A 24324-nucleotide genomic window follows, 5' to 3' on the forward strand; every position below is an offset into this window, starting at 1 on the left:
CTGGTGGGGGGAGGCTTGTCCGGGGGGGGGCTGTTTGTGTGCTCTGGGGTGTGAAGAGCCCTTGGTGTGTGTGCAAGGCCTGGGAACTGCCCCCCAGAGACCCCCAAAGGGGTGGTCCCCCCCTTCTGTGGTGGACTGTTGGGCGGGAGGAGGAGCAGCAGGGGACCCCCTCCCCAGCACAGGATGGAGATGGGCAGGGCTGTGTCCCCCCCCACGCTGTGAGTGCATCGCCCCAGCAGGGACAGCACCGGCAGCATCCCGGGGTGCAGGGGTCCACCGGGAGGCGGGGGACAGCACGGGAAGCACCCCAAGGTGTGGGGGGGCTCTTGAGAAGGAGGTGGGGGGGCAGCCCCTTTCTGACCCCCTCCCCGGACCCAAACCTGACCCGAGGCCTCCTGTGGATGCGGGCAGGTGCCGGTTCCCAGGCGCATTCCGCCCAGGGAGCCTCCGCCGCCCCCTCCCGGTACCCGGTACCCGGTTACCGGTGCTCCCCCTTCCCGTGTCCGTCCGTCCCCCCCCCGCGGGTCGGGATTGGCGGGGGCTCGGCGGAGGCACCGCCCGGCCCCAGCAAGTCTCCAACTTTCTTCCTGCCTCCCGCCGCCGCCTCCCGTCGCCGCCCGCCAGCCCCGGAGCCCCGCGATGCTCCGCCGCCGCCTGCCCCGCTTCGGGCCGTGGCTGCTGCCGCTGCTGCTGCAGGTACCGGGAGGGGACCGGCGCTGGAGCCGGGGCTGGGTAGTATTGGTCGGGGGGGGACACACACAACATTGGGGTGCGTCCCGCCCGCGGGCGGCAAAGTTGCTGCTGCCACCGCACCGGGATCTTGGGGTGGGGGCTATCGGAGGGGGGGTCCCGTTACCGGGGGCTGTAATTACCGCCGGTCTGTAATTACCGAGGGGTGGGTTGTAGTTACCGGGGGTCCTGTTACCGGGGCAGCAGTTCAGTTACCGGGGGGTGGGTGACAGTGTTGGGGGGTGAGGGGGGAGTCCGTGCAATTGGCGGGGGGGGGGGGAGACGGTGCTGAAGGGTGACAGTGTCGGGGTTGGGGGGGGGGGGGGCTGCAGCAATTACTGGGGGGGGGGTGCAAGAGTCGGGGTGGGCAGATCGTGCAGTTACCGGGGAGGGGGCGATAATGTCGGGGTGAGGGGGGTGTGATGTTGAAATTACCGGGGGGGTGAAGGGTGCCGGGGAAGGGGGGGGGGGGGGGAAGGGGAGGTGCCGTGCAATTACCGGAGAGTGCTGTAGTTTGGGGGGGGGGCTGCAATTACCATGGGGCGAGGGAGTTCAATTTCGGGGGGTCGGTGCAGTGCTGGCGGCGGGGGGGGGGGGCGGGGGGGGTGTCTTGCAATCACCGAGGCGTGTTGTAGTTTCAGGACCAAGTGTGTGTGGGGGGGGGGGGGGGGGGGGGAGGTCTTGCAATGATTATGGGGAGGGGGGCACAGTTTCGGAGGGTCTGTGCAGTCTAGAGTGGGGGGGGGAGGGGGTTATGGCAGTGGAGGGGACGCCGTGGGGGTTATTGAGACATGCAATTTTGGGGGGGGGGGGAGAGAGGGGGTGCTCGTGTAGCCGCGGGGGCTTGTGCTGCCACGGAGGTAGCAGATAATTGGGGGGGGGGAGATGCAATTTTGAGGAGGGGGTCGTGCAATGATTGGGGGGGGCGGCGTTTGGGGGAGGTGAGTGACAAGAGTTGCACAGCGCTGGGGTGGGGGCAGCGGGCAGGGATTACGGAGCTGCTGGGGGGGGGAGGGGGTGTCCGAAGTTGGTGAGGGCTTGGGGCTGTCCTGGGCTCTGTGGGGTGGGGGGCACCGCGCCCGGGCACTGGGAGGAGTTGGTGACCGAGAAGGGAGGGATTCGTTGGGCTTGGGGGTGCTGGGTACAACCCCCCGGTCGCAAGCAGAGCCCCCCCCCCCCCCCCATTGCAGAGAGCAGAAGGCGTCGTCTGGCAGGGGCCGGGGGGGGGGGGGAACGCAGCAAGATGAATCCACGCGTGGGAGGGGGGGTCCTGGGCACTTCGCATCCCACACCTGCGAGTGGGAGCGGTGGGCAGGGGTGGGAGGCAGGGTGAGCCCCCCCCCAATTCCTTGGCTGGCTGAACTGGTGATGCTGGGTGAGGGTCCAGCTGGGAGGGGCTGTGGGGGGGTGACAGAGCTTCTTCCACCCCCCGAGGGCTGCGAGCACCCAAACCACCTGCAGAGGTGACAATGCCTCAATGCCTCATCCCTGTCGTGACTCAGTGCGGGCTCAGCTCTCTGAGCTGAGTGGGGAGCAGCTCTCGTCCCGTGCCCCCACCTCACTAAAGTGCCCCCCGGGCTGGGGGGGGGGGGGGCTCTGGGCATTTACCCCAGGACAGGCTTGACCTTGCCCAGCTCGGGGCCGGGCTGGGGGGGTGCTTTTTGCCTGCTCTTACCTCTTCACCTGTGCGTGGAAGGTGAGGAGCAGCTGCAGCTGCAGACACCTGCCCCAGAGCCCCCCCCTACCCCCCCTTCAGAGCCCCCCCACTCCATGTCCCCAGGTCCCAGATGCTTCCCAAGGCCACTTACCCTTGTGCCAGTCCCCTCCTCCCTGCTCCTTCCTCCTGGAGCCCCAAGAGGCTTTATCCCCCCCCTACCACGGGCTGGGGGCTCCAGCAGCCTTTGGTGCTGGTGTCTGTGGTGGTCATCAATAAGAGGGGGGGGGGATCTATGAGCTCCCCCCCCCCCACTCGCCGCCTTGCCGGGTTTGGGGAGGGGGGGGCAGGCTCATCGCCCAGCATCTGTGATTTCCTGACACTCCATTTTTACTTTCCGTGTTTCATGAATAAAATCAAACGAGTCAATTCCCTCTCGGGAATTGGATGCACATCAGGGACCCCCCCCCTCCCCCTCCTACCAGCCCCCCCCGCCCCGCAACCCTACACAACCCTACCCCCCCTCAGGCATAAGCTCTTGCAACTTGTCTCTCCCTGCCACGCTCCCCTCGCCGGGCGCGGAGCCGGGGATGGATTTGTGCGTGTGGCTGTGTGTGGGGGTGGCTCTGCGTGACCCCCCCCCCACACACACACAACCCCCCCTGCCCGCCGCCCCCCTCCCCGTGTCCATCTAACGCGGAGCATCTGTCGGTGCTGGAGCTGCTTCAAGACAAATGGGTTTGTTTTGATGGAATCAGGAGCAGGGCGCTGCCCCTGCCCCCCCCACCCCTGCCCGTCAGGCAGAGATGATGGGAGGGTGGTTGGGGGGGGGGGGGGGGCTTGCAGCTGGGGGTACTGGACCCGTCCTGGGGCGCTGAGAGGGGGCATAGCCGCGGGTGATGCTGGCAGGAGTGGTGAACCCCCAACCCCTCTGCGGCTGCTGATGCGGGGATTGGGGGGGGAGCCTGTTCTTACCCCTCAGTCCTCTGCATTTGTAGGGGTGAAAGCTTCGGGGGGGGGTGGAACACGGACAGGAGGCAGCTGGATGAGCGGGGGAGGGGCCCCCACCGGCTCCCCCCAGCCCAGCTTCTGCACTGAACCTAAGCTCCCCTGCACCGCGTCCCAGGCAAGGCAGTGTGGGAGCCGTGGGGCAGGTGTGGCTGCAGTGGAGGCCTTCACCCCTGGGTGGGTGTTGGTGACATACCCCAGGGGGTGTGTGCCCCCCCCCAGCCAGGTTGCCCTTGCTGGGTGCCCATCTCTCTGCTGCCACGGACAAGCTCTCGGGGCCCAGCAGGTGCCCGGTGGGTGCCTGTCTGTGCCGTGTGTGTGGTGCAGAGCACCTCCCCTCAGCCCCCCCCCCCACCTTTCACCACTGCTGCTGCCCAGGAGTTGCCTTCTCCCTCCTTGTGCCAGGGCTAGGGCCGGGGCTGGCACAGCTCAGAGTGGTGCCAGAGTTGCTGTTCCAATGCCCCCCATGGGTCAGCTCCCCACTCACCCCACCAGGCTGCTGCTTTGTGGGTTAGTATCTGGATGTGTTCTGAGCATTAAATCTTGGGGGTCCCTCAGGGCGGGGCTGGCTGCCCCCTGCTTTGGGGCCCATCCAGCCCAGCCCAGGTGCACTGGGAGCAGTGGGAGAGACACTGGGGCTGGGGCAGGCTGGGCTGGGCTGGGGCAGGCTGTGCTGAGCTGGGGTAGACTGAGCTGTGCTGTGCTGTGCTGGGGCAGGCTGTGCTGAACTGGGGTAGGCTGGGCTGGGGCAGGCTGAGCTGAGCTGGGGTAGACTGAGCTGGGGCAGACTGGGCTGGGGCAGGCTGTGCTGAACTGGGGTAGGCTGGGCTGGGGCAGACTGGGCTGGGGCAGGCTGTGCTGAACTGGGGTAGGCTGGGCTGGGGCAGGCTGGGCTGGGCTGGGGCAGGTTGTGCTGAGATGGGTTAGGCTGAGCTGGGACAGGCTGCGCTGAGCTGGTGCAGGCTGCGCTGAGCTGGGACGAGCTGAGCTGGGACGGGCTGGGCTGGGGCAGGCTTGTCTGGAGCAAGCTTGGCATAGCTCTGCCCTTGGGCTCACAGAAGCAGCTGTCACTTTGCAGAGGAAGGACAATTCCTGGCCAAGACCTCCTGGCCTTCTGGGATGTAGATGCCAGCCTTAGCCCCACGGTCCCCGATGCCCAGGTGACAGCGTTACCCACACCAGGTGCCCAACAAGAGCCAGCGGTGGAGGGGGGGGACCGTGTGCCACTGATCCTGAAGCAGGGTGCTAGACGAGGGTTGGTGCCAGGGTGCAGCCTGGGAGGGGAGTGGGATGTGGGGGCTCAGAGCCAGCACCAGAGCCCAGCTCCTGTGCCTCTGCAGGAACGTGCCTGCCTGGCACTCTGCCTCGGTTTCCCTGCTCGGGGAGGTGAGACGGTGGGTGGTGGGCGTCTGCGAAGCACCTGGAGTGTTGCTGGCAAGTTTCTCCTTCCTGGATTAACCCTTCCGAGGAAAATCCCTGCCTTGCAGTGCCTGGTGGCCATGCCAGTGGGAAGCTGGTGGCGTGGGATGCCAGCCTCTGGGGAAACTCACCCTGCTGCCACCCAAGAGCTGTCACACGTCTGCGGGGCGGTTGGCTGGCAGATGGCTTTGCTCTTAAGCAGACGCTGCCACCCCCTCCAGAGCAAGGACATCCCCTGCCCCCCAGCTCCCTTCACTGAGGACCATTTAACCAGTTCATAGGCTCATGGAATGGGTTGGCTTGGAAGGGACCTTCAAGATCAGCCGGTGCCAACCCCCTGCCATGGGCATGGACCCTCTTACCAGCCCAGGCTGCTCAAGGTCTCATCCAACCTGGCCTTGGACACCTCCAGGGAGGAGACAGCCACAGCCTCCCTGGGAAATCTGTTCCATGGCTCAGATTCCCCATCTGGAACCAGGCGCTGGGCAGCTGAGATTCGGGTGGCAGTGCAGCCCTGCCAGTCTGACGGACGGTTGCTGCGGACACGGAGCCGCAGAGATGGGTGCTGGATAGTGCCCGGGGAGCCTCTCCCGGCGTGCTCCCGCTGCCGGCTGCTGCGGCGCTCGGCGCTGCCCGGCGTTGCGGCTGGGTGCTGTGTGCTGTGTGCTCGGCAGGGCTGAGCTAATCCAGCGCCAAACAAACAGGCTCTGCGCTTCCCGAAGAAGGTTTCCAAGCGACTCATTTCCCTTTTTTTAATAACTCTTCCCTCTGGTGCCCTTTGCACCCCGAGCTGGGAGATTCAATAAGGCTGGAGCCTGGAGCGTGGCGCGGCTCAGCCTCCCACCCAGGCGGGGGGGGAGCAGCAGCTAGGGAGGAAGAGGAGGAGGAGGGGGAGCACCCCTGGGTGCCCCCCGGCCAGACTCACTCCTGTTGTGCCACTGCCTTGTTCTGACTGGAATCTGGGGCCTGTTTTATTGCTTCTCCCCACCCCCCTCCCCCCCATCACCACCTCCCCTCTGATTTTTCATCGTCAGTTTTCTGCCTGCTGCCAGGAAGGGGTGCCCAGAACTGGGACAACCACAAAGCTGAGCACCCATCACCACTTCCCCCCCCCCTCTTCCCCCCCCCAGCTAATCACATCTGTGCCAATTAACACTCCCTGATGAAGGAGTTTTGCCCCTTCTGCCCCTTTCCTCTCCTCTTCCCATCCTGCTCCCCACATCTACAGCTCCTCCAGGGAGCCAAAGTCTTGGCACTCGGTGAACCAGCCATGGGGGGGGGTGATAATGATGATGATGATGGTGATGATGATGATGCCACATTGAGACCCCAGCAACTGAACCTTCCAAATCCGCCCCTCCCCTGCCCCCACCTCTGCCTGCCCTGGCCAAGCTCCAGCATCACTGAAGAGCTGCTTGGCTTAGCCTTCGCGCTCGGGCGCTGAAGGTAAATGGCCCAGGAAAGATGAAGGTTCCTCTCCAGCCGCTTGGATTGCTACTAAAGAAATAATCACGTCCCTGGGCCCTGGCTCTCCCCCCCCTCAACTCCAACCCCCTCCTTGCCTTTTTTTTTTTTCCCTCCTCTTTTTTTTTTTTTCCCTCCCCTGATCGCTGTTGCAAAAGGAAAATCATTGTGGAAATGAGAGCCCAGCCTGCAGAAATGAGCAGCAGCAGCAGCAGCAGCAGCAGCAGCAGCACAGCCTGCGGGGCCCTGCGCTCGCTGCCGGATCTCTCCCTGCCCTCCCCACATAAATCCCGGCCAGGTCCCGCTGCTCAGGCTGGGGCTGGCTGCTGCGCGCTCAGGCTTGGTGGCATTGTTTAGTCAGTGCTGCTACAGACATCGTCTGGCCCCCCTCGTGGGTGTCCCCTCTGCTGCGTGGGTGTCACCGTGGGCAAAGAGGTCCTCTCATTCCCCATCCTGTCACTTCAGCACTGGGATGCCAGGGATCTGTCCTTGGCATTGCTGGGCAGGTGTTTGGGACCAGGAGCTTGGGCAGGGCTGGGTGTCACAGGGGACAAAATACCCACCCCCACCTTCTACCCCACTCTGTGCCCTCCAGCACTAGGAGCAGATTCTTGGGTTTGCTGGGCACCTGCTTGGGAGTGGGAGCCTGGGCAGGGTTGTGTGTGCCAAGCAGAGCACTGGGGTCATGAGGGGCTCCTGGAAGACCCTTTGTCCCCTGGTGCCTAGTTTCAGCAGGGCACAGTCCTTGTAACCTCAACAGTGCCCACGGGGGAGAGTCCCTTGCACCCTTGGGTGTCTCGGAGGGTTTTAAGCATCCTCTGCTTGTGTGTAGGGGTGCAGGGGACAGTGAGTCTCTGCCACTGCTCCTCCCTGCTTTCTGCTCCTGGGGGAACAAATCCTGGCTGGCCCTGGGAATGGGCAGGGAGGGGAAGATCATAGAATCATAGAATCAACCAGGTTGGAAGAGACCTCCAAGATCATCCAGTCCAATCTATCACCCAGCCCTATCGAGTCAACTAGACCGTGGGGCAGGGAGGGGGAGATGGGGTAGGGAAGGGGAAATGGGGTAGGGAGGGGGAGATGGGGTAGGGAGGTGGAGATGGGGCAGGGAAGGAGAGATGGGGCAGGGAAGGGGAGATGGGGCAGGGAAGGGGAGATGGGGCAGGGAAGGAGATAGGGAAGGGGAGATGGGGCAGGGAAGGGGAAATGGGGCAGGGAGGGGGAGATGGGGCAGGGAAGGGGAAATGGGGCAGGGAGGGGGAGATGGGGTAGGGAAGGAGAGATGGGGCAGGGAAGGAGAGATCGGGCAGGGAAAGGGAGATGGGGCAGGGAAGGAGAGATGGGGTAGGGAAGGGGAAATGGGGTAGGGAAGGAGAGATGGGGCAGGGAAGGAGAGATGGGGCAGGGAAGGAGAGATGGGGTAGGGAAGGAGAGATGGGGCAGGGAAGGAGAGATGGGTCAGGGAAGGGGAGATGGGGCAGGGAAGGAGAGATGGGGTAGGGAAGGAGAGATGGGGCAGGGAAGGAGAGATGGGGTAGGGAAGGAGAGATGGGGCAGGGAAGGGGAGATGGGGCAGGGAAGCAGGACGTGAGGGCAGTGAGTGAGGTGTGGGAACAGGGACAGCATCCCCAGCGGCAGCCTCGCGTTTGCCCCTCTCTCTGTGCTGACCTTGGCACCGGCCCTGTCGCCTCACGGGGAGGGGGGGTGTGGAGGGTGTGTGGTGCAGAGGGAGGCGGGGGGGGGGGTCTGGCAATGCAATTTATGATCCCTCCTGATACGATCTTATAAAATTTCCCGGGCACACTCGAAATTACATTTCCATAGCTCAGGAGCAGCGAGCTCGGCGCTCCGGTACCTGCCACTTTTATGGCTACATTTATTGCAATAATAAAGTGAAATGGGAAGGCTTGAGGGGGGGGTTGGGGGGGGTGGGGTTGGGGAGGCAGCTGGGCAGGAGGTGGGGGCTGTGTCCCCAGGGGTTTTCTGCTTTAGGGCGAGGGGGAGGGCTCAAGGGAAGCTGCCAATTCTTTGCGCCCCGCAGAAAGATGTCACCTGCAAGAGAGCTGCGAAGGGTGGAGGGAGCCCTGAGCTTGCTCTGCGGTGGGGACACTGAAGCTGAGTTGTGGGGACACTGAGGCAGAGACACAAGGATGGAGGTGGGGGGAATGTAGTGTCCTGGCTGGACAGCCCTGGCAGTGGGGGGCACTGGGGTGTCCCTTCTGGCTCTGCCTGCAGTGAGCTGCCCATGTCTGCCCGCTCCTGAGCATGAGGGTCTCAGCTGAGGAAGCCACAACTCTGGCACTGCACAGGAAGGGAACAGTTGCTCTCCCCAGTGCCCCCCAGCCCCTACCACCCATCTCGTGCCATGCCAGACCCTACCAGCTGAGCCAAGCTGGGCATTGCAGGCAATCTGGGCTCTGGCTGGTAGCAGGGCTGCTGCCAAGGTGCTGCCTGGCTGAGCAGGATTCATTTCTCCCAAGCCCATCAGCCCATGGTCCCTATTCCTCCTGCCACCCCCGTGCCCCCCCCTCTCCTGCACACCCTCTCCCCTCTTCCCGCTCCCTTTAGCTCCTCATTTTCCCATTCATTCTTTTTTCTTCCTTGAGTCCAATGAGTCACACAAGCCCTGAATCCTTTGCCTGCTGCTGTCTCCTCCCTTCTATTATGTTTCTTTTTTCTCCTTTCCTTTGCTCTTAACAGCACTTTTCTTTTTCACCCGTGGGGGGGGAGAGACTGGGGAGGAACATTTTTTTTCCCTGCTCCCCCTCCCCTTCCCTGCCTCTCCACCAGCCACCTACCAGCTCCTGTCTCACCGCGAAGCCCTTAAAAAGTAATAAATAAATAAACCCACGGCTGAGAAAAGAAAAGGCAGGAAACGAGTGACAGGGAAAAGGAACCAAAACGAAAGAGAGAAGAAGGAGGAAGAAGGAGGGGGGGGGGGAAAGAGAGAAAGTCCTACTCGGGCTATGAAATATTTATCAGGCAGCGCGTGCCGAGCGCGTTAATAAAGCCACAGCATTTGCATATCTGCCTGCGAGGAGCCAGGGGTCTGCCCGGGGGGTGAAACGTGGCCGTGGGAAGTCAGCTCCCCCTGGCCCCACTCCGGCCGTGCTCCTGCACGTCAGTGTCACCTCGAGCTGGGTGCCACCCAGAGCAGGAGCCCAGAGTGGGTGCTGGCAGCTCCAGCAGCCCTGTGACATCGTAGTGACCCCAGGGGTGGGTTTGGGTTTGTGGAGCTCATCTGGATCCTTCCCTCCCTCAGGTATCCCAGGGCTGGGTTTGTCTATTCCAGCGCTGGCTTTGTCCACCCCAGGGGTGGTTTTGTTCACCCCAGTGCTGGCTTTGCCCATCCTGGTGCTGGGTTTTTCACCCTGATGCTGGATCTGCCTGTGCTGGGGGTCTGCAGCTGCCTGCCCACCATGCCCCTGCGGATCCTGGCCAGGGAGAGGGAGATGAGTGATCCTGGGGGGGGGGGGAGCGCTGCAAGCTGAAGAGGGGAAGGGATGTGGGGTGTGTGGCTGTGTGGTGAGCTGCTGCCTGCACTGAAGTGGGTCTCTGTGCGGCATGGCTGGTGCCAGCGGTGCCAGGGAGGGCACCTCCTGGGTGCTCCAGTGTTGCTGGCCATGAATGGGCTTTTGAGTGTCTTTGAGTGGGGAGTCGATGGGACACGGGGGTGGCTGCTGGGAACAGCCAAATTGGCTTCTCCTCTTGCCCTTTGAGACTGTCCTGCACCCCATTCCCACACTTCTTGCCCCAGGGCACCCCACAGCCCTCCCCCTAGTCCCCTCTGACTCTCTCCTCTGCCCCAACCCCCATCCCCCAGCCTTGTCCTATTGCCCTTGATCCCTCAAGGAGCCTTTGGCCACAACCTCCCCGGGGCAGTCAGGATGGGACTCACTCTGCAGCCCTCAGCCTCCTCCCAGCTCCACCAGCACCCTGGATCCAGCCTGAGTGTGCCCAGCATGTGAGGCTGGGCATACCCTGGTTAATCCGTTGCCCTGGCACCAAGGAGTCATCTCTGCAGATTCGCCTTAGGGGGACTTGCATGAGCAGCACCAAGCCCCATCTGCGCTTGCAAGGCGGTGGCAGCAGGGCACAGACGTTGGCACAGCCATACCCTGACACCTCCTGGGGCAGGAGGCACCGGAACGCGTCCACCCTGGGGGTGCACAGGCGAAGGGAAGAGCAGCAGCAGCTTCCCTGCAAGGGAGGGCAGGCTCCACGCGTGTAACCGTGCAGGCAGGGACACGCAGGACACATGAAGGCTTCCATGCCCGCTCTGCTGCTGCTGCATGCGTGCGTGGGCAAAGGCTCGCTGCGGGTGCACGCTGGGCCGGGCGGGCAGTGGGTGATGTGCCTGGCACCCTGCTTGCTGGCACACACAGCCATGGGGACACTGCTTCTGACGTTTCGTCGCAGGCTTGGGCGTGTGCCTGGGGGGCCCTGCCCGCAGCCCACCCTGCACCGCCGCATTAGCACCCGCGCCGTGCCGGCGAGATAAATGGGAGCTGTCAGCGGCACCTTGTTTGCTGCTAACCTTTGGAAATGCCACACGGCCCCGAGCCGGGGGGGAGCCAGCCCGAGGGGATTGTTCCTCACCACCTCCAATTAATCTCCTGGCGCTAACGAAGGCAGTGGGGTGACAGGGGAGAGGCTGCATTGACCCTGCGCCCATAGGGAGAGCTGGAGAACCCCCATCAGCAGATCAGTGCCTGCTCTGACACTGACCCCCCCACCCAGATGGGGGAGGGTTTGGAGTCAGGTCGGGGATGTGGTGCCGAGGGGACATGGTTTAGCACTGGTTGGACTGGATGATCTTAAAGGTTCCAGCTCAAATGATTCCACCTTTCTATGGAGACACTCAGGATGAGAGTCGATGTGGCCCGGGGCAGCCTGCTCCAGCTTGGGATGTCTCTGCTCCCCGCAGGGTGGGGGTTGGACAGGATGACCTTGGAGGGTCCCTTCCAACCCGGTGCAGTCTGTGAACGGCAGGGCCTTTGTCCCGGGTGGTGTGCCCCTGGCACGGGCAGGGGCTGGTTTGCCTTCAGCTGGCACACCAACAGCCGCAGCCCTGTTCTTGGGGTGCTGGGAGCTCACCACAGCCCCTCCCTGCCCATCCACTCCCCTCTGCCAAGGTGACCGCAGGTCCCGGGGGAGCAGCTGCCGGCGCCTTGGTCCTGCTGGCAAATCGGATGTGAGTGGCCATCACCGCTGGTCCTGACAAGCCAAATTGATGCCGGCACCGAGAGCCTTCCCAGTCCCTCCCAGCCCTTCCTGTACCCTTGCCTTGTGCTTGAGCACGGATAGAAGCGACAGACGGGGTGCCCACGGACGCATGGCACAGCCCTGCAGCCACACAGTGAAGTGCACCAGAGGCTGGAGAGCAGCAAAATCATCTCTCCGTGTCTGGGGGCCACGCGTGGATGCAGCAGAGTGGGTGTGTGACAGCAACAAACAAGGGCAAACAGGCAGGAATGGTGGAGCTCAGCACATCCTGGAGCTGGGCACGGCCTGCTTCTGGCTCAGGGGTGGTTATGGAGGAGGAGGGGGCTCTGCACACACCCGTGGAGGACCAGGAGGCACTGGCACCCCCGTGAACCGTGTCCGAGCGCTTCCTGTGCGTGCTGCACCCCAACTGCTCGCAAGCAGAGCCATGAATATTGAACACGAGGTGCAACCGGGACCTGCCCTGCATGCCAACAGCGCTGCCAGGGTGCAGGGGAGATCACCCTGGCTCCCCCCGGTGCTTGTCCTAGCTCTGTTTTACTGTGCCCCTTGTCCACAGGCTCCGACACCCCCGGGAAGCTGGGGAGGCCGTGGCAGGGGTGCTCTGGGGGCTGTGGGGCTGAGGTCTCCCCACACCCTGCTCTGCCCGCGGCCCCCGGCTGCGCTCACGCCGCGATCGATAGCCCTGGCTGCAGCCCTGCCCTGCAGCCCTGCCCTGCTCTGCAATTCCCTTTCATCCCCAGCAGCTCCTGGGGAGGGACCTGGGGGTGGGCGGAGGCTGCCAGCATCGGCCCTTGTCCGGGGGACGGCACATCTCTCCCAAGAGTGTCCTTGCTGTGCCCATTCTGTGCCCCGCAGACCCATCCTGCCCCATCCTCCTGCACAAGCCAGGCCAAGGGACCCACAACTCTGAGCAGGGCAGGGAGCTGGTGCCTGAGCCCCCATCCCCAAAACCTGCCTGTCCCCATTGTGTCCCCTCTCCACTGCCTGTCCCAGGCACTTCCCTGTCCCTACAGCATCTCTGTCTCCGTCAGTTCCCCTTCCCCATGTCCACTGCTTCCCCACTACTGTGGATCATGGAAGAGGGATGAATTGGGAAGGGAAACTGAGGCAGAGGGCAGAAGGCAGCAGCAGCTCCTGCAGCAGTGCTGGTTGCACTGCTCACAGCCCCACCTGAGATAGAAAACCACTACAGAGCTGGAACCCTCCAGAAATCTTCCCAGGCTGGGGGGCTCTGAGGCAGTGGGGGGCTCTGAGGCAGTAGGGTGCTCGTGTCCCCCACGGGGGCTGCAGCCTCTGTGCTGCTCCCTGTCCCCTCTCCTTAGGTGCAGGGAGGGAGGTTTAGGGGCTCTGCCAACTGGGTGGAACTAAGTGCCCCCTGCCCTCCTGGGCTCATCTCATGGAAGGAGGTCCATGGTGGGCTCCTGGGGTGAGGGTGATGGACTCCCCATCCCTGTAGGTGTCCCATGGTTTGGTGGCCATGGTGGTGTTGGGGCCATGGCAGGACTCGATGGCCTTGGAGGTCTTCTCCAGCCAGAACAGCTCCACAATTCTGCAGTACCTGAGTGGGACTCAGGACGGAGCATCGGCAGGGTGGAGGTGAGCCACTGGTCTCACCAGGGCCACTCTGTCCGTGTGTTGCTGGCTGGAGGGAGGGGCGCTGGGGGGCTGCCCTTCTCCCCCTCCCCCATTTATCTTTCCATCCGCGCTCGCTCCCTCGCTCCCTCCCTGCCTGGCACAGGCACCAGGCTTTGAAGCTGCCTTGAAATATAGATAAGGGCGAGAGCAGCAGCGGCAGTGCTCAAAGAGAGGCTGGGGAGGGAGCTGGGGGGCTGCTCAGCTGCTGCTTCTCCCTGTGCTGGCCTGAGACCTACCCCCCCTCCCCCCCAAACCTTCCTCAGACCCAAAGCTGCATCTTCTGCTGGGTGACAACAGGCAAGAGTGGGGAGATGCCCAGGCAGATTTAGGGGCTGAGCCTGGCACATGTGGCACTGCTGGGATGAGGGAATAGATCCCAGTAAAGAGACCCCTCCCCAGGAATATATCCCTGTGAATACATCCTAGTAAGTAAATCCCAGCAAATAGATCCCAGTGAATAGATCCCTGTGACAGCTGAGCACAGCCTGGCTGGAGACCCCAGCAAAGCAGCTGGAGGGGACCAGGACACCCAGCTGGGGGCCCTGAGGGTGTTCAGGCTGGACAAAAGGAGGCTGAGGGAAGACCTTCGGACTCTCTGCAACTGCCTGAGAGGAGCCTGGAGCCAGGTGGGAGCTTGGTCTCTTCTGCCAAGGAGCAAGGGACAGGACAAGAGGAAACAGCCTCAAAAGTTGTCCCGGGGGAGGTTTAGGTTGGCCATGAGGAACAATTTCTGTCCTGCAGGAGTGGTCAGGGACTGGCACAGGCTGCCCAGGGAGGTGGTGGAGTCCCCATCCCTGGAGGTGCCCGAGAAGCCTGTGACCATGGCACCTGAGCACAAGATTTGGTGGCCATGGGGGTTGGACTCCACCAACCTGGAGGGCATTTCCAGCCCAAACCATTCTGTGATCAGACGAGACCCCAGCAATGCCAGGCAGCTCCTGCCCTGCTTCCAGCTCTGCTCCATGCCTCACTCTCCCACGGGAACACAGCCCCCCTGCTCCTCCTGGTCCATCCAGCTGTCTCCTCCACCCCACACCCTGCTTGGGAAGGAGGTCAGTGAGAGCAAGAGCTGCCAGAGCAGCCCCAGCACCTGCCAGCTCCGGGGTGACAGTGATTGACGAGCCCGGGGCTGACAGAGCAGCATCCTGCACGCAGGAGCAGCTGGCAGGGCAGGCAGGGCACGGCGGGCACCGGGGAGGTGCAGAGCCAGGAGCAGTCAGGCTGAGGGACAGGGAAGCAGGGGGGCAGGTGGGCTCGGGCAAGGAAAGGACAAGGGACACGTCAGTGCTGGGCTCCCAGGGCTGAAGAGGTGCCAGCTGGCTCAGCTCATTGCTACTGAGCTGAGCTGTGGCCTGGCAGCTGGACAGGCAGTGCCATCACTGTGGGGAAGCTCAGGAAGGAGACAAGGTGGCTCCCAGACCCCGAGGTGGGTCCCAGTCCCCAGGGTGGGTTCCAGCCCCTCTATATGCAGGGTCCTCTTCTCAACTGGGAGCTGCTGCTTGCCACCTCAGTGCTGGCTGCATCTCCAGAGGGTCGTGGTGTGCCAGTGCCCACCAGCACTGTGGTAGCAGCTCACTCGGTTTGGAGAGACCTATCTCCATCACAGCATGGGCAGGGTGCAACCATGCTCAGCTCAGGGCACAGCAGCGGGCACGGTGGGTGGGAGTGGGCAGTGTCGAAGTGGTGTGTGGTGCTGGAAGGATACGTGGGCACCAAAGGGGTGCAAGAGTGGTATGTGGGGTAAATGTGTGATGCTGGAGGGGTACACAGGCACAGAAAGGCTCCTGGGCACAGTCAGGGGCAGGAGGATGAGCCGGGGGCTGGGGGGGGAGGGGGAGGAGGGGGCGTTCCAGGCGCCGCTGGTGCAGTCTCTGTCTTCTCTTCCAAGCCCTTGTGTGCTGGGGGCCACATCACCAAGACCCTGGGCTACCTGGAGCTGGGCACCTCCGGCCTCCTCAAGGATGTCCCTTACGGCACCCTGAAGCCCCCAACGCTCGATGCCGGGCGGCTGATTCCTGCAGAGCTCCCGCGGGGCGCGGGGACCCCCTCGGGCGCTGCGCGGACCCCTTGGGACTGGCAGAAGAACCAAACCGCGGGGGAGCTGCTGAGCGGCCGCGCCCGGCGCAAGCCTGCGCTCAAATCCGGGCGCACCAAGAAGATCTTCGGCTGGGGAGACTTCTACTTCAACATCAAAACGCTCAAGTTCAGCCTGCTGGTGACCGGCAAGATCGTGGACCACATCAACGGCACCTTCAGCGTCTACTTTCGCCACAACTCCTCCAGCCTGGGCAACGTCTCGGTCAGCATCGTGCCCCCGTCTAAAGCCGTAGGGTTCGAGGTGCTGGTACCCGGCCCTTGGGTGCCTCTCCCACCCCTCCAGCAGAGCACCCTGCCCGAGGGGCGCCCCACCAAAGCCCTCAACTGCCACGTGGAGTACGAGAAGACCAACCGGGCGCGGAAGAACAAACCCTGCCTGTACGACCCCTCCAAGGTCTGCTTCACCGAGCACACGCAGAGCCACGCCGCCTGGCTCTGCGCCAAGCCCTTCAAGGTCATCTGCATCTTCATCTCCTTCCTCAGCATCGACTACAAGCTGGTGCAGAAGGTCTGCCCCGACTACAACTTCCAGCACGACAATCCCTACTTCGGCTGATGCCACCAGGGCCGGGGCAGGGGGAGCCTGGAGGGGGTCTCCTGCTCCTCGTCTTCTGACGGCCACCAGAGCTGCGCGGATGGAGGTTGGGCTTCTCCTGCGCCTTGCCCCCTGCCATCACCCCTGCACCGGGCTCCTCTTCATCACAGCAGCGCTCCTGGGGTGTGGGGTCAGGAATGGTGCACCCAGGACACAGCTGGCAGAAGGGATCCTGGTCCCGATGCCCACCGCAGCCACGCTCCTGTCCGTGCAGCTGGGGTGGGGGTGCAGGCAGCAGGGGCTGGGGTCCGTGGGGGAGTCAGGGTGTGCAGCCCTGCACGATGGCCTGGGCTGGGTGTGTGTCTCCTCCAGGGTGGGCACAGGGGCAGCTGTAGTGAGAGGGTTCCACCATGGTCATGGTGCTGGGGGAGTGGGAGCACCTCCTTACCCTGTATTTTGAGGGGGGGGGGGTGACACCTGGCCAGGTATTCTGAAGCTTTCCCTCCACCTCCCAGGGTGAGGCAGTTTTGGGGGCTCCAAACCAAGCCCTTGGTGCCCCACGGAGCACCACACACGCACTGGGAGACCCCTGCCCAGATTCACCACCCACAACCCGGGTTTGTAGCCCCTTGCCCACCGGTGCTGCCTGCACCCAACCCCCACCGTGAAGAAGAGCCACATCGGAGGCAGGGACCTGAGGGTTTCTGGGGGCTACCCCTAACCCCCATCCCCCACCCCCGCCAGGGTCATCTTCATATTTTTTTTTTAGAAAAAAAAATAAAATGGAAAAAAAAAAAAAAGGAAAATAAAGAAAAAGATTTTGGGGGGGAAAAAAAGAAGAGTGAAGTGTGCTGAGCCCAGGAGCCCCCGGAGCGAGGGGGCAGGGAGAGGGGAGTGGGGCAGGGAGGGAGGGGACAGGGAGCAGGGGCTGGGGGAAAGGAGGGAGGGGCAGGGAGTGAGGGCAGGGATGGAGGGGACAGGGAGCAGGGAGCAAGGAGGGAGGGGACGGGGAGTGGGGGCTGGGGGCAGGCGTGGAGGGGACAGGGAGAGAAGGCTGGGGGCGAGGATGGAGGGGACAGGAGAGGGGGCTGGGGGAGAAGATGGAGGGGACAGGGAGAGGGGGCTGGGGGCAGGCGTGGAGGGGACAGGAGAGGGGGCAGGGAGCAAGGAGGGAGGGGACAGGAGAGGGGGCTGGGGGAGAAGATGGAGGGGACAGGGAGAGAGGGCTGGGGGCAGGCGTGGAGGGGACAGAGAGTGGGAGATAGGGGCAGGGATGGAGGGGACAGGGAGAGAGGGCTGGGGGCAAGGATGGAGGGGTCAGGGCTTGGGATGTGGGAGGGGTCCAAGGTGGGGGTGTGGGGGGCAAGGATGGAGGTACAAGGGGATAGAATTGGGGTGCAGTGGACAGGGATGGGGGTATGAGGGGATGGGACTTGGGGTGCAAGGGGCAAGGATGGGGATGCAGGGGATGGGGATGGGGGTACAAGGGGATGGGAATTGGGGTGCAGCAGACAGGGATGGGGTGCATGGGACAGGGATGGGGGTGCGGGGGGATGGGAATTGGGGTGCAGGGGGCAGGGATGGGGGTGCGGGGGGATGGGAATTGGGGTGCAGAGGGCAGGGATGGGGGTGCGGGGGGATGGGAATTGGGGTGCGGGGGGCAGGGATGTGGGTGCGGGGGGATGGGAATTGGGGTGCAGAGGGCAGGGATGGGGGTGCGGGGGATGGGAATTGGGGTGCAGAGGGCAGGGATGGGGGTGCGGGGGGATGGGAATTGGGGTGCAGAGGGCAGGGATGGGGGGTGCGGGGGATGGGAATTGGGGTGCAGAGGGCAGGGATGGGGGTGCGGGGGGATGGGAATTGGGGTGCGGGGGGCAGGGATGGGGGGGCGGGGGCGGCCAGAGTTCGCGATGCGGGGGTGAAGGTCAGGGATGGATGTGGAGGGGTCATGGTCGGGGCACCCCCGTTTGGCGGGGGGGGGGGGGGGGGGGGGGGGCACTGCCGCTGCACCTCCGCCTTCCCATCAGCCCCCGCGCTACCGGCAGCCTCTTGGCCCCGCCCCGGCAGCGCTCGCGCGGCGGCCCCGGTGGGGGCGGGGCCGGGGCGGGGAGCGGGAGCGGCACCGGGAGCCGGCCGGGAGCCGCCGGCAGCGCCAACCGCGATGTGGCCGCTCCGCCTGGGCAGGGTGAGGCACGGAGCTGGGCAGGGGGTCCCGGGGCGGGGGTGTCCCGGTATCCGCGGGGCTGCCCCGGTGCCCCCAGTGTGTTCCAACACCCGGAAAGGGGTCCCGGTAACTGGGAGGTTCCCGGTGCCCGTAGGGTATCCGAGCCCCCGGCGTGTTTTGGTGCTCATAGTGGGGTCCCGGTGCCCGTCGCGGAGGGGAACGGGGCGGTGTGTGTGTGTGTGGGGGGGTCCAGCTAGCCACGAGGTCTCCCGGTGCCCGGTGGCTCTCTGCCTAACTTCTCCCGGTTCCTCGCTTTGCCCCACACCCGCAGCTCTGCCCGGTGAGGGTCTGAGCAGTGCTGCCCCCTCCGCCCCCTCCCCCAGCCCCGGTCCCCGTTCCCGTGTTGTGTCCCCTCCCCAGCCCAGCTGTCCCCCCCCGGTGGACTTTGCATCCGTCTCAGAGTCCCCGGTACCGGGGCAATCACCGCCGCCGACCTTGGCTCCTGCCCAGTGCCCGCGGGCCCGCGGGTGATGCAACGAGGCAGCGGCGGTTACATCACCCGGGCACCAGTTAGCCCCCCCTCGGTTGATGGGGAACAAGTGGGAGACCCCCAGGGCACCCCCCCCAGCGGCACAGGGAGGAGGGTCCCCATGTGCCCACCCTGCAGGGTGGCTCTGGGGTCTTGCTCCTGGCACTGTCACCTCCCTGGTCTGGGGGGTAGCTTTGGGGGGGGGGGGGGGTGTCCCATCGATGTCCTTTGCAGGCTCTGCAGCGATGTGGTGGTCGGGTGACCGCTGGCAGCAGCCGGAGGGCACAGCATGGCACCGCCGCGGCAGCTGCCCCCGGGCATGTGCCAGGCTGGACGGGGCAGGAGAGCCTGGCCGAGAGCGATCCCGAGGTCTGGAGCCTGGTCCAGAAGGAGAAGGATCGGCAGTGCCGGGGGCTGGAGCTCATCGCCTCTGAGGTGGGGTCTGGGCTGCTTGGGGCAGGGGCTGGTGGTGGTCCTGGGGTACCCCTGCTGAGGTGGGGGCTCTGCTGGCACAGCTCTGAGCCCCTTTTGTGCCCCACTCCCCTCTCTCCCCCCAGAACTTCTGCAGCAGGGCAGCGCTGGAGGCGTTGGGATCCTGCCTCAACAACAAGTACTCAGAGGGGTACCCTGGCAAGAGGTGAGAGGGTAGGGGGGTGCTGGGGGGGGCAGGAAGGTGCTGTTGGGGGCCAGGAGAGTGCTGGTGAGGAGCAGGATGGTGCTGGTGGGGAGCAAGAGGGTGCTGGTGAGGGGCAAGAGGGTGCTGATGGGGGCAGGAGAGTGATGGTGGGGGACAGGAGAGTTCGGGGGGGGGCAGGAGGGTGCTGGTGAGGGGCAGGAGTGTGCTGGTGGTTGCAGGAGTGTGCTGGTGGGGGGCTGGAGGGTGCTGATGGGGGCAGGAGTGTGCTGGTGGGGGGCTGGAGGGTACTGATGGGGGCAGGAGGGTGCTGATGGGTGCAGGAGTGTGCTGGTGTGGGGCTGGAGGGTGCTGGTGGCTGCAGGAGTGTGCTAGTGGGCAGCTGGAGGGTGCTGATGGGGGCAGGAGGGTGCTGAGGGGTGCAGGAGTGTGCTGGTGGGGGGCTGGAGGGTGCTGGTGGGGGGCAGGAGGGTGCTGATGGTGATAGGAGAGTGCTGGTGGGGGACAGGAGGTTGCTGGTGGATGCAGGAGGATGCTGGTGAGGGGCAGGAGAGTGCTAGTGGGGGACAGGAGGGTGCTGGGGGGGGGGGCAGGAGAGTGCTGGTGGGTGACTGGAGGGTGCTGATGTGAGGCAGGAGGGCACTGGTGGCATCAGAGGTCCTCCTGCAGCTGGGACTGGGCTGCAAGAAAGATTAATCCCAGAATGGCAGCACGGAGAGGCTCTTCTCCAGGCTCTCAGCCTTTGCTCCAAGCCCTTCAGCACCTTCCCAGCCTCCCCTGGACTCTCTCCAGCAGTTCCCTGCCTCCCTTGACCTGGGGAGCCCAGACCTAGGCCCTTGTCAGCAGTTCTACAACTACCATAAAGGAGGTTGTTGCCAGCTGGGGTTGGTCTCTTGTGCCAGGCACCCAAGGGACAGAGAAGACTCAGCCTCAAGCTGTGCCAGGGCAGGTTCAGGCTGGATGTTAGGAAGAGGGAAGAGAGACTGGCATTGGAATGGGCTGCCCAGGGAGTGCCCTGCCCTGGAGGTGTTGAAGAGGAGACTGAGTGGTGCCAGGGTTTAGTGGATGAGGCTTAGGTGATCCTGGAGGTCTCTTCCAACCTGCTCCGCTCTGTGGTCCCCTCCCCCCTGCAGGTACTACGGCGGAGCGGAGGTGGTGGATCAGATCGAGCTGCTCTGCGAGCAGAGGGCTCTGGAGGCCTTCGACCTGGACCCTGCCCGCTGGGGGGTCAACGTCCAGCCCTACTCGGGGTCCCCTGCCAACTTCGCAGCCTACACAGCCCTGCTGCAGCCCCACGACCGCCTGATGGGGCTGGACCTGCCCGACGGGGGCCAGTGCGTAGAGGGGGGGGGGCGCCTGCAGCCTGCTGTGTGCCCCAGGGTGGGGTCCAGCCTCACCCTGCCCCTCTCTGCCTTCTCCTGCAGCCTCACCCACGGCTACATGTCGGACGTCAAGAGGATCTCTGCCACCTCCATCTTCTTCGAGTCCATGCCCTACAAACTTGATGTGAGCCATGGAGTGGGGGCAGGAGGGGGTCTGCTGGCCAAGCTGCTGACCCTGTGGTGCCCCTGAGGTGCCCAAGCTGCTCTGCCATCCTCTGCCCTCCCCTCCCAGTGTCCTCCAACTCCATGCCGCTGCCGCGGTGGGCTTGGGAGCCAAAGATGCTGTGCGAGGGGCTGGGGACAGAGGAGGCTCAGGTGCCTCAGCGAGCTCTGTCTGTCTGTCTGTCCCTCACAGCCAGCCACGGGGCTGATCAACTATGAGCAGCTGGAGGTCACAGCCAGGCTCTTCCGTCCCCGCCTGGTCATCGCTGGCACCAGCGCCTACGCCCGGCTCATCGACTACGCTCGCATGAGGAAGGTGGGTGCTGGGCACTGCCACCCTCTGCAGCAGCTCCAGGCTGGTCACTGCCTGCCCCTGGCCGTGGGGACAGCTGTGACTCGCAGTGTCCCCAGGTGTGTGACGAGGTGAAGGCCTACCTGCTGGCAGACATGGCACACATCAGCGGGCTGGTGGCAGCCAAGGTCATCCCCTCGCCCTTCGAGCACGCCGATGTGGTCACCAGCACCACGCACAAGACCCTGCGCGGTGCCAGGTGAGGCTGTGCCCTGCTGCCACCTCCTCCGCAGGGTGCGGCGTGGTCACAGGGCAGATGTGGCACTTCTGGGGCCAGAGCTGAGCGGGAGGGTGGTAGGGCAGGAGAGACCCACAGGAGAGTGACAGAGCAAAGGGACCCACGGGAGGGTGGCAGAGCAGAGGGATCCCTGGGAGGGTGGCAGAGCAGGAGAGACCCACAGGAGAGTGACAGAGCAAAGGAATCTATGGGAGGGTGGCAGAGCAGAGGGATCTATGGGAGGGTGGCAGAGCAGAGGAGTCCACAGGAAGGTGGCAGAGCAGGAGAGACCCACGGGAGGGTGGCAGAGCAGAAGAGTCCAAGGGAGGGTGGCAGAGCAGGAGAGACCCACGGGAGGGTGGCAGAGCAGAAGAGTCCAAGGGAGGGTGGCAGAGCAGGAGAGACCCACGGGAGGGTGGCAGAGCAGAGGAATCCACGGGAGGGTGGCAGAGCAGAGAAGACCCACGGGAGGGTAGCAGAGCAGGGGTGTCCCTGGGAGGGTGGCAGAGCAGAGGAGTCCATGGGAGGGTGGCAGTGGTGTCGGTGCTGCCTCACGGTGCCCGGGGGCAGTGACAGGCAGGAGGAGCAGCTTCAGTTGTCTCTTGCCCGCAGGTCAGGGCTGATCTTCTACCGCAAGGGCGTGCGCTGGGTGGACAAGAAGACAGGCAAGGAGACCCTCTACGACCTGGAGGACAGGATCAACTTTGCTGTCTTCCCCTCGCTGCAGGGGGGGCCACACAACCATGCCATCGCCGCCGTGGCTGTGGCACTCAAGCAGGTCTGTGCCAGGGTGGGGGGCTCGGGGCTGGGTGTGGCCCAGGCCCCACTCTGACGCCGTGCCCCCTCTCAGGCCAGCTCGCCAGCGTTCCAGCAGTACTGCCAGCAGGTCCTGAAGAACGCCAAAGCCATGGCACAGGCCCTGCTCCAGCGTGGCTACACCCTGGTGTCAGGTAGTGCCCCTTGCCCTGTGCCTCTGGGGGCAAGGAGGGGTGAGGCTGCAGCAGGTCACAAGTGGCACCGCTTGCCCTTGGTGCCCAGCGTGGCTTTGGGGGGCAGAGGATGGGGGTGCAAGGCAGGACAGGGCTTGGGAGGTGGACTGGGGGTGCAGGGAAGGGGCTGGGATGTGGCAGGGTGGAGGAGGGGTGCTGAGGGGTTTCCTCACCCCCTTCCTTTGTTCCCCAGGTGGCACAGACAACCACCTGGTGCTGGTGGACCTGCGGCCCAAGGGCATCGATGGGGCACGGGCAGAGCGGGTGCTGGAGCTCGTCTCCATCACTGCCAACAAGAACACCTGCCCCGGGGACCGGAGCGCGCTCACGCCGGGGGGGCTGCGCCTGGGTGAGGCCTGGGGGGTGGTCCTCCTGCCCCCCACCCAGCCCCTTCCCTGGGGGCCTCCCCAGCCTTCACCCCAGGGCATCCCCTCTCAGTTTCACCTCTCTCTGAGGGCTCCAGGGTGGGAATTTGGAGCTGGTTCCTGGCTCAGACTGGGCACAAGGTCCCATGGGGGCCGGGACTTGGGCAGAGCCGTGGTGGGGTTGGCTTTTGTGCCCACTCCGAGCAGCTCCCAGCCCTGACAGGCTCCCTCCCGTCATGGGCTGCATCCCCCCAGGTGCCCCTGCCCTGACCTCCCGCCACTTCCGTGAGGAGGACTTCCAGAAGGTCGTAGCCTTCATCGATGAGGGCATCAACCTGGCCCTGGATGTCAAGAGCAAAACCAGTGAGTGACCTGGGCTGGGGTCTCCCCCATTCCCCTCCTTGGACTTTTGGGGGTGCAGGGATTGTGCCCCAAGCGTCTGCCAGCCTCCCCCTTTGCAGTCGTTGAGGTTGGTGAAGCTCCCTGAGCCCAACCCTGCTCTGCAGACCCCTCCCCAGCTCCATTGCCCCTCCCTGGCTCCGCTCAGCCGCTCGGTGTCCGCCTGGGAGCAAGGAGCCCGAAGCTGACCCCAGGGTTCCAACTGTGGCCTCCCCTCCCCAGTGCCCAACCCGGGGGGCACCTTCTCACCCTCTGCCCACCTCACCCACAGGCAAGCTGCAGGACTTCAAGAGCTTCCTGCTGCAGGACCCTGGGACGCAGCAGCGCCTGGCACAGCTGCGCCAGCGTGTGGAGAGCTTCGCCCGTGCCTTCCCCATGCCAGGCTTCAGCGACCACTGAGCACGGGGCTGGGGCACCTGGGGGGCTGTGGGGGAGCCTTGACCTTCCCCTCTGCCTTCCCCACCAGCACCTTTGGCGTCCTGGGGTGGGGACAGCCCCTACATCCTGCTGTCAGTGTTAGGGGACAGAGGGTCCCCCCCCCTAACCCAAGGAGATGCTGATGGGGGAGGGACCAGACCTGGCTCCAGCCTTGTGCCCTCTGTCCAACTCTTGCACTTTTCTACCTGGGGGGTGAGGCTAATAAAAGTGGGGGCAGAAGCTGATGGCACAGAGATCTGTGGGTGCTGAACTGGGCTGGTGACAGTGTCCTTGGGGACAGTGCCAGGGTGCTGGGAGGGTGGGCACAGAGCTCTGTGTCTCACTGCCCATGGTCGTGCCCCAGACTGGGATGGGTGTGGGAGTGGGGCTGTGACCCAGCTGCTCTCCCTGCTGTGAGATGCAGACACCTCCCCCCCCCTCCCTCCCCGAGCCTGGCCAAGCCTCTCTTGCTCCCTGTGGCACTGCCTATCATCCCAGCACATCCACGCTGGCACGTTGCCCTGGCACACACACCCCCGGCACACCCCCCCGGCATACCTCCTGGCACACCTCCCCCGGCGCACCCCCCTGGCGTTTCCACACTCTTCCAGGTCATCTGGCCAGGAGCTCCCAACATGACCTTGGCCAAACCAAACAGCACCAGGCAGGATTCACCCCCTCACACCCCCCACATCTGGCAAAGGCCAAGCTGTGATCTTCCCTTGGCCCCAAAGGTCTCTTTATCTCTGGGGGGGGGTGGGGGGGTTGGGGGCAGGGTGGTCCCCAGGCAGCCCCAGGAGCGTGGGAGAGCGGAAATGCTGCTTGCAGCAGGCTGGGAACCCCCAGCTCAGCCTTCCTCACGGGAGAGGGACACACACACAATGTCCCCTGTGCTTGTGAGCCTGGGAAGTGACACTCAGCATCCACCCACCACACCCTGCCCT

The 24324-nt window shown here is 64.5% G+C and overlaps 2 protein-coding genes across 2 annotated transcripts; both read left to right on the plus strand.

Annotated features, from left to right (window-relative positions):
* Nucleotides 1–441: 441 nt before the first annotated feature.
* NXPH4 (neurexophilin 4) lies at nucleotides 442–16589 on the plus strand. Its single transcript, XM_064141541.1, has 2 exons — nucleotides 442–696; nucleotides 15027–16589. The coding sequence occupies exons 1-2, from the start codon at nucleotides 640–642 to the stop codon at nucleotides 15789–15791; spliced, it is 822 nt and encodes a 273-aa protein (XP_063997611.1). The 5' UTR covers nucleotides 442–639; the 3' UTR covers nucleotides 15792–16589.
* Nucleotides 16590–17860: 1271 nt separating this feature from the next.
* Nucleotides 17861–23620, plus strand: SHMT2 (serine hydroxymethyltransferase 2). Its single transcript, XM_064141535.1, has 12 exons — nucleotides 17861–17955; nucleotides 18698–18898; nucleotides 19021–19100; nucleotides 20231–20431; nucleotides 20522–20603; nucleotides 20835–20957; nucleotides 21053–21192; nucleotides 21823–21988; nucleotides 22061–22160; nucleotides 22393–22548; nucleotides 22820–22927; nucleotides 23235–23620. Exons 1-12 carry the CDS (start codon nucleotides 17932–17934, stop codon nucleotides 23360–23362), a joined length of 1509 nt encoding a protein of 502 aa, XP_063997605.1. The 5' UTR covers nucleotides 17861–17931; the 3' UTR covers nucleotides 23363–23620.
* The last annotated feature ends 704 nt before the right edge of the window (nucleotides 23621–24324 follow it).

This window comes from Pogoniulus pusillus, unplaced genomic scaffold (genome assembly GCF_015220805.1).
Source record: "Pogoniulus pusillus isolate bPogPus1 unplaced genomic scaffold, bPogPus1.pri scaffold_58_arrow_ctg1, whole genome shotgun sequence".
In the NCBI taxonomy this organism is placed as follows: domain Eukaryota; kingdom Metazoa; phylum Chordata; class Aves; order Piciformes; family Lybiidae; genus Pogoniulus; species Pogoniulus pusillus.

Bases quoted from the DNA above. Each gene is read 5' to 3' on its own strand.
- SHMT2 (XM_064141535.1), top strand. From the start codon at position 17,932: ATGTGGCCGCTCCGCCTGGGCAGG. The intron at 20,958-21,052 runs GTGGGTGCTGGG...CAGTGTCCCCAG, and splicing joins ACTACGCTCGCATGAGGAAG to GTGTGTGACGAGGTGAAGGC. The intron at 21,989-22,060 runs GTCTGTGCCAGG...GCCCCCTCTCAG, and splicing joins TGGCTGTGGCACTCAAGCAG to GCCAGCTCGCCAGCGTTCCA.
- NXPH4 (XM_064141541.1), top strand. From the start codon at position 640: ATGCTCCGCCGCCGCCTGCCCCGCTTCGGGCCGTGGCTGCTGCCGCTG. The intron at 697-15,026 runs GTACCGGGAGGG...TTCTCTTCCAAG, and splicing joins TGCTGCCGCTGCTGCTGCAG to CCCTTGTGTGCTGGGGGCCA.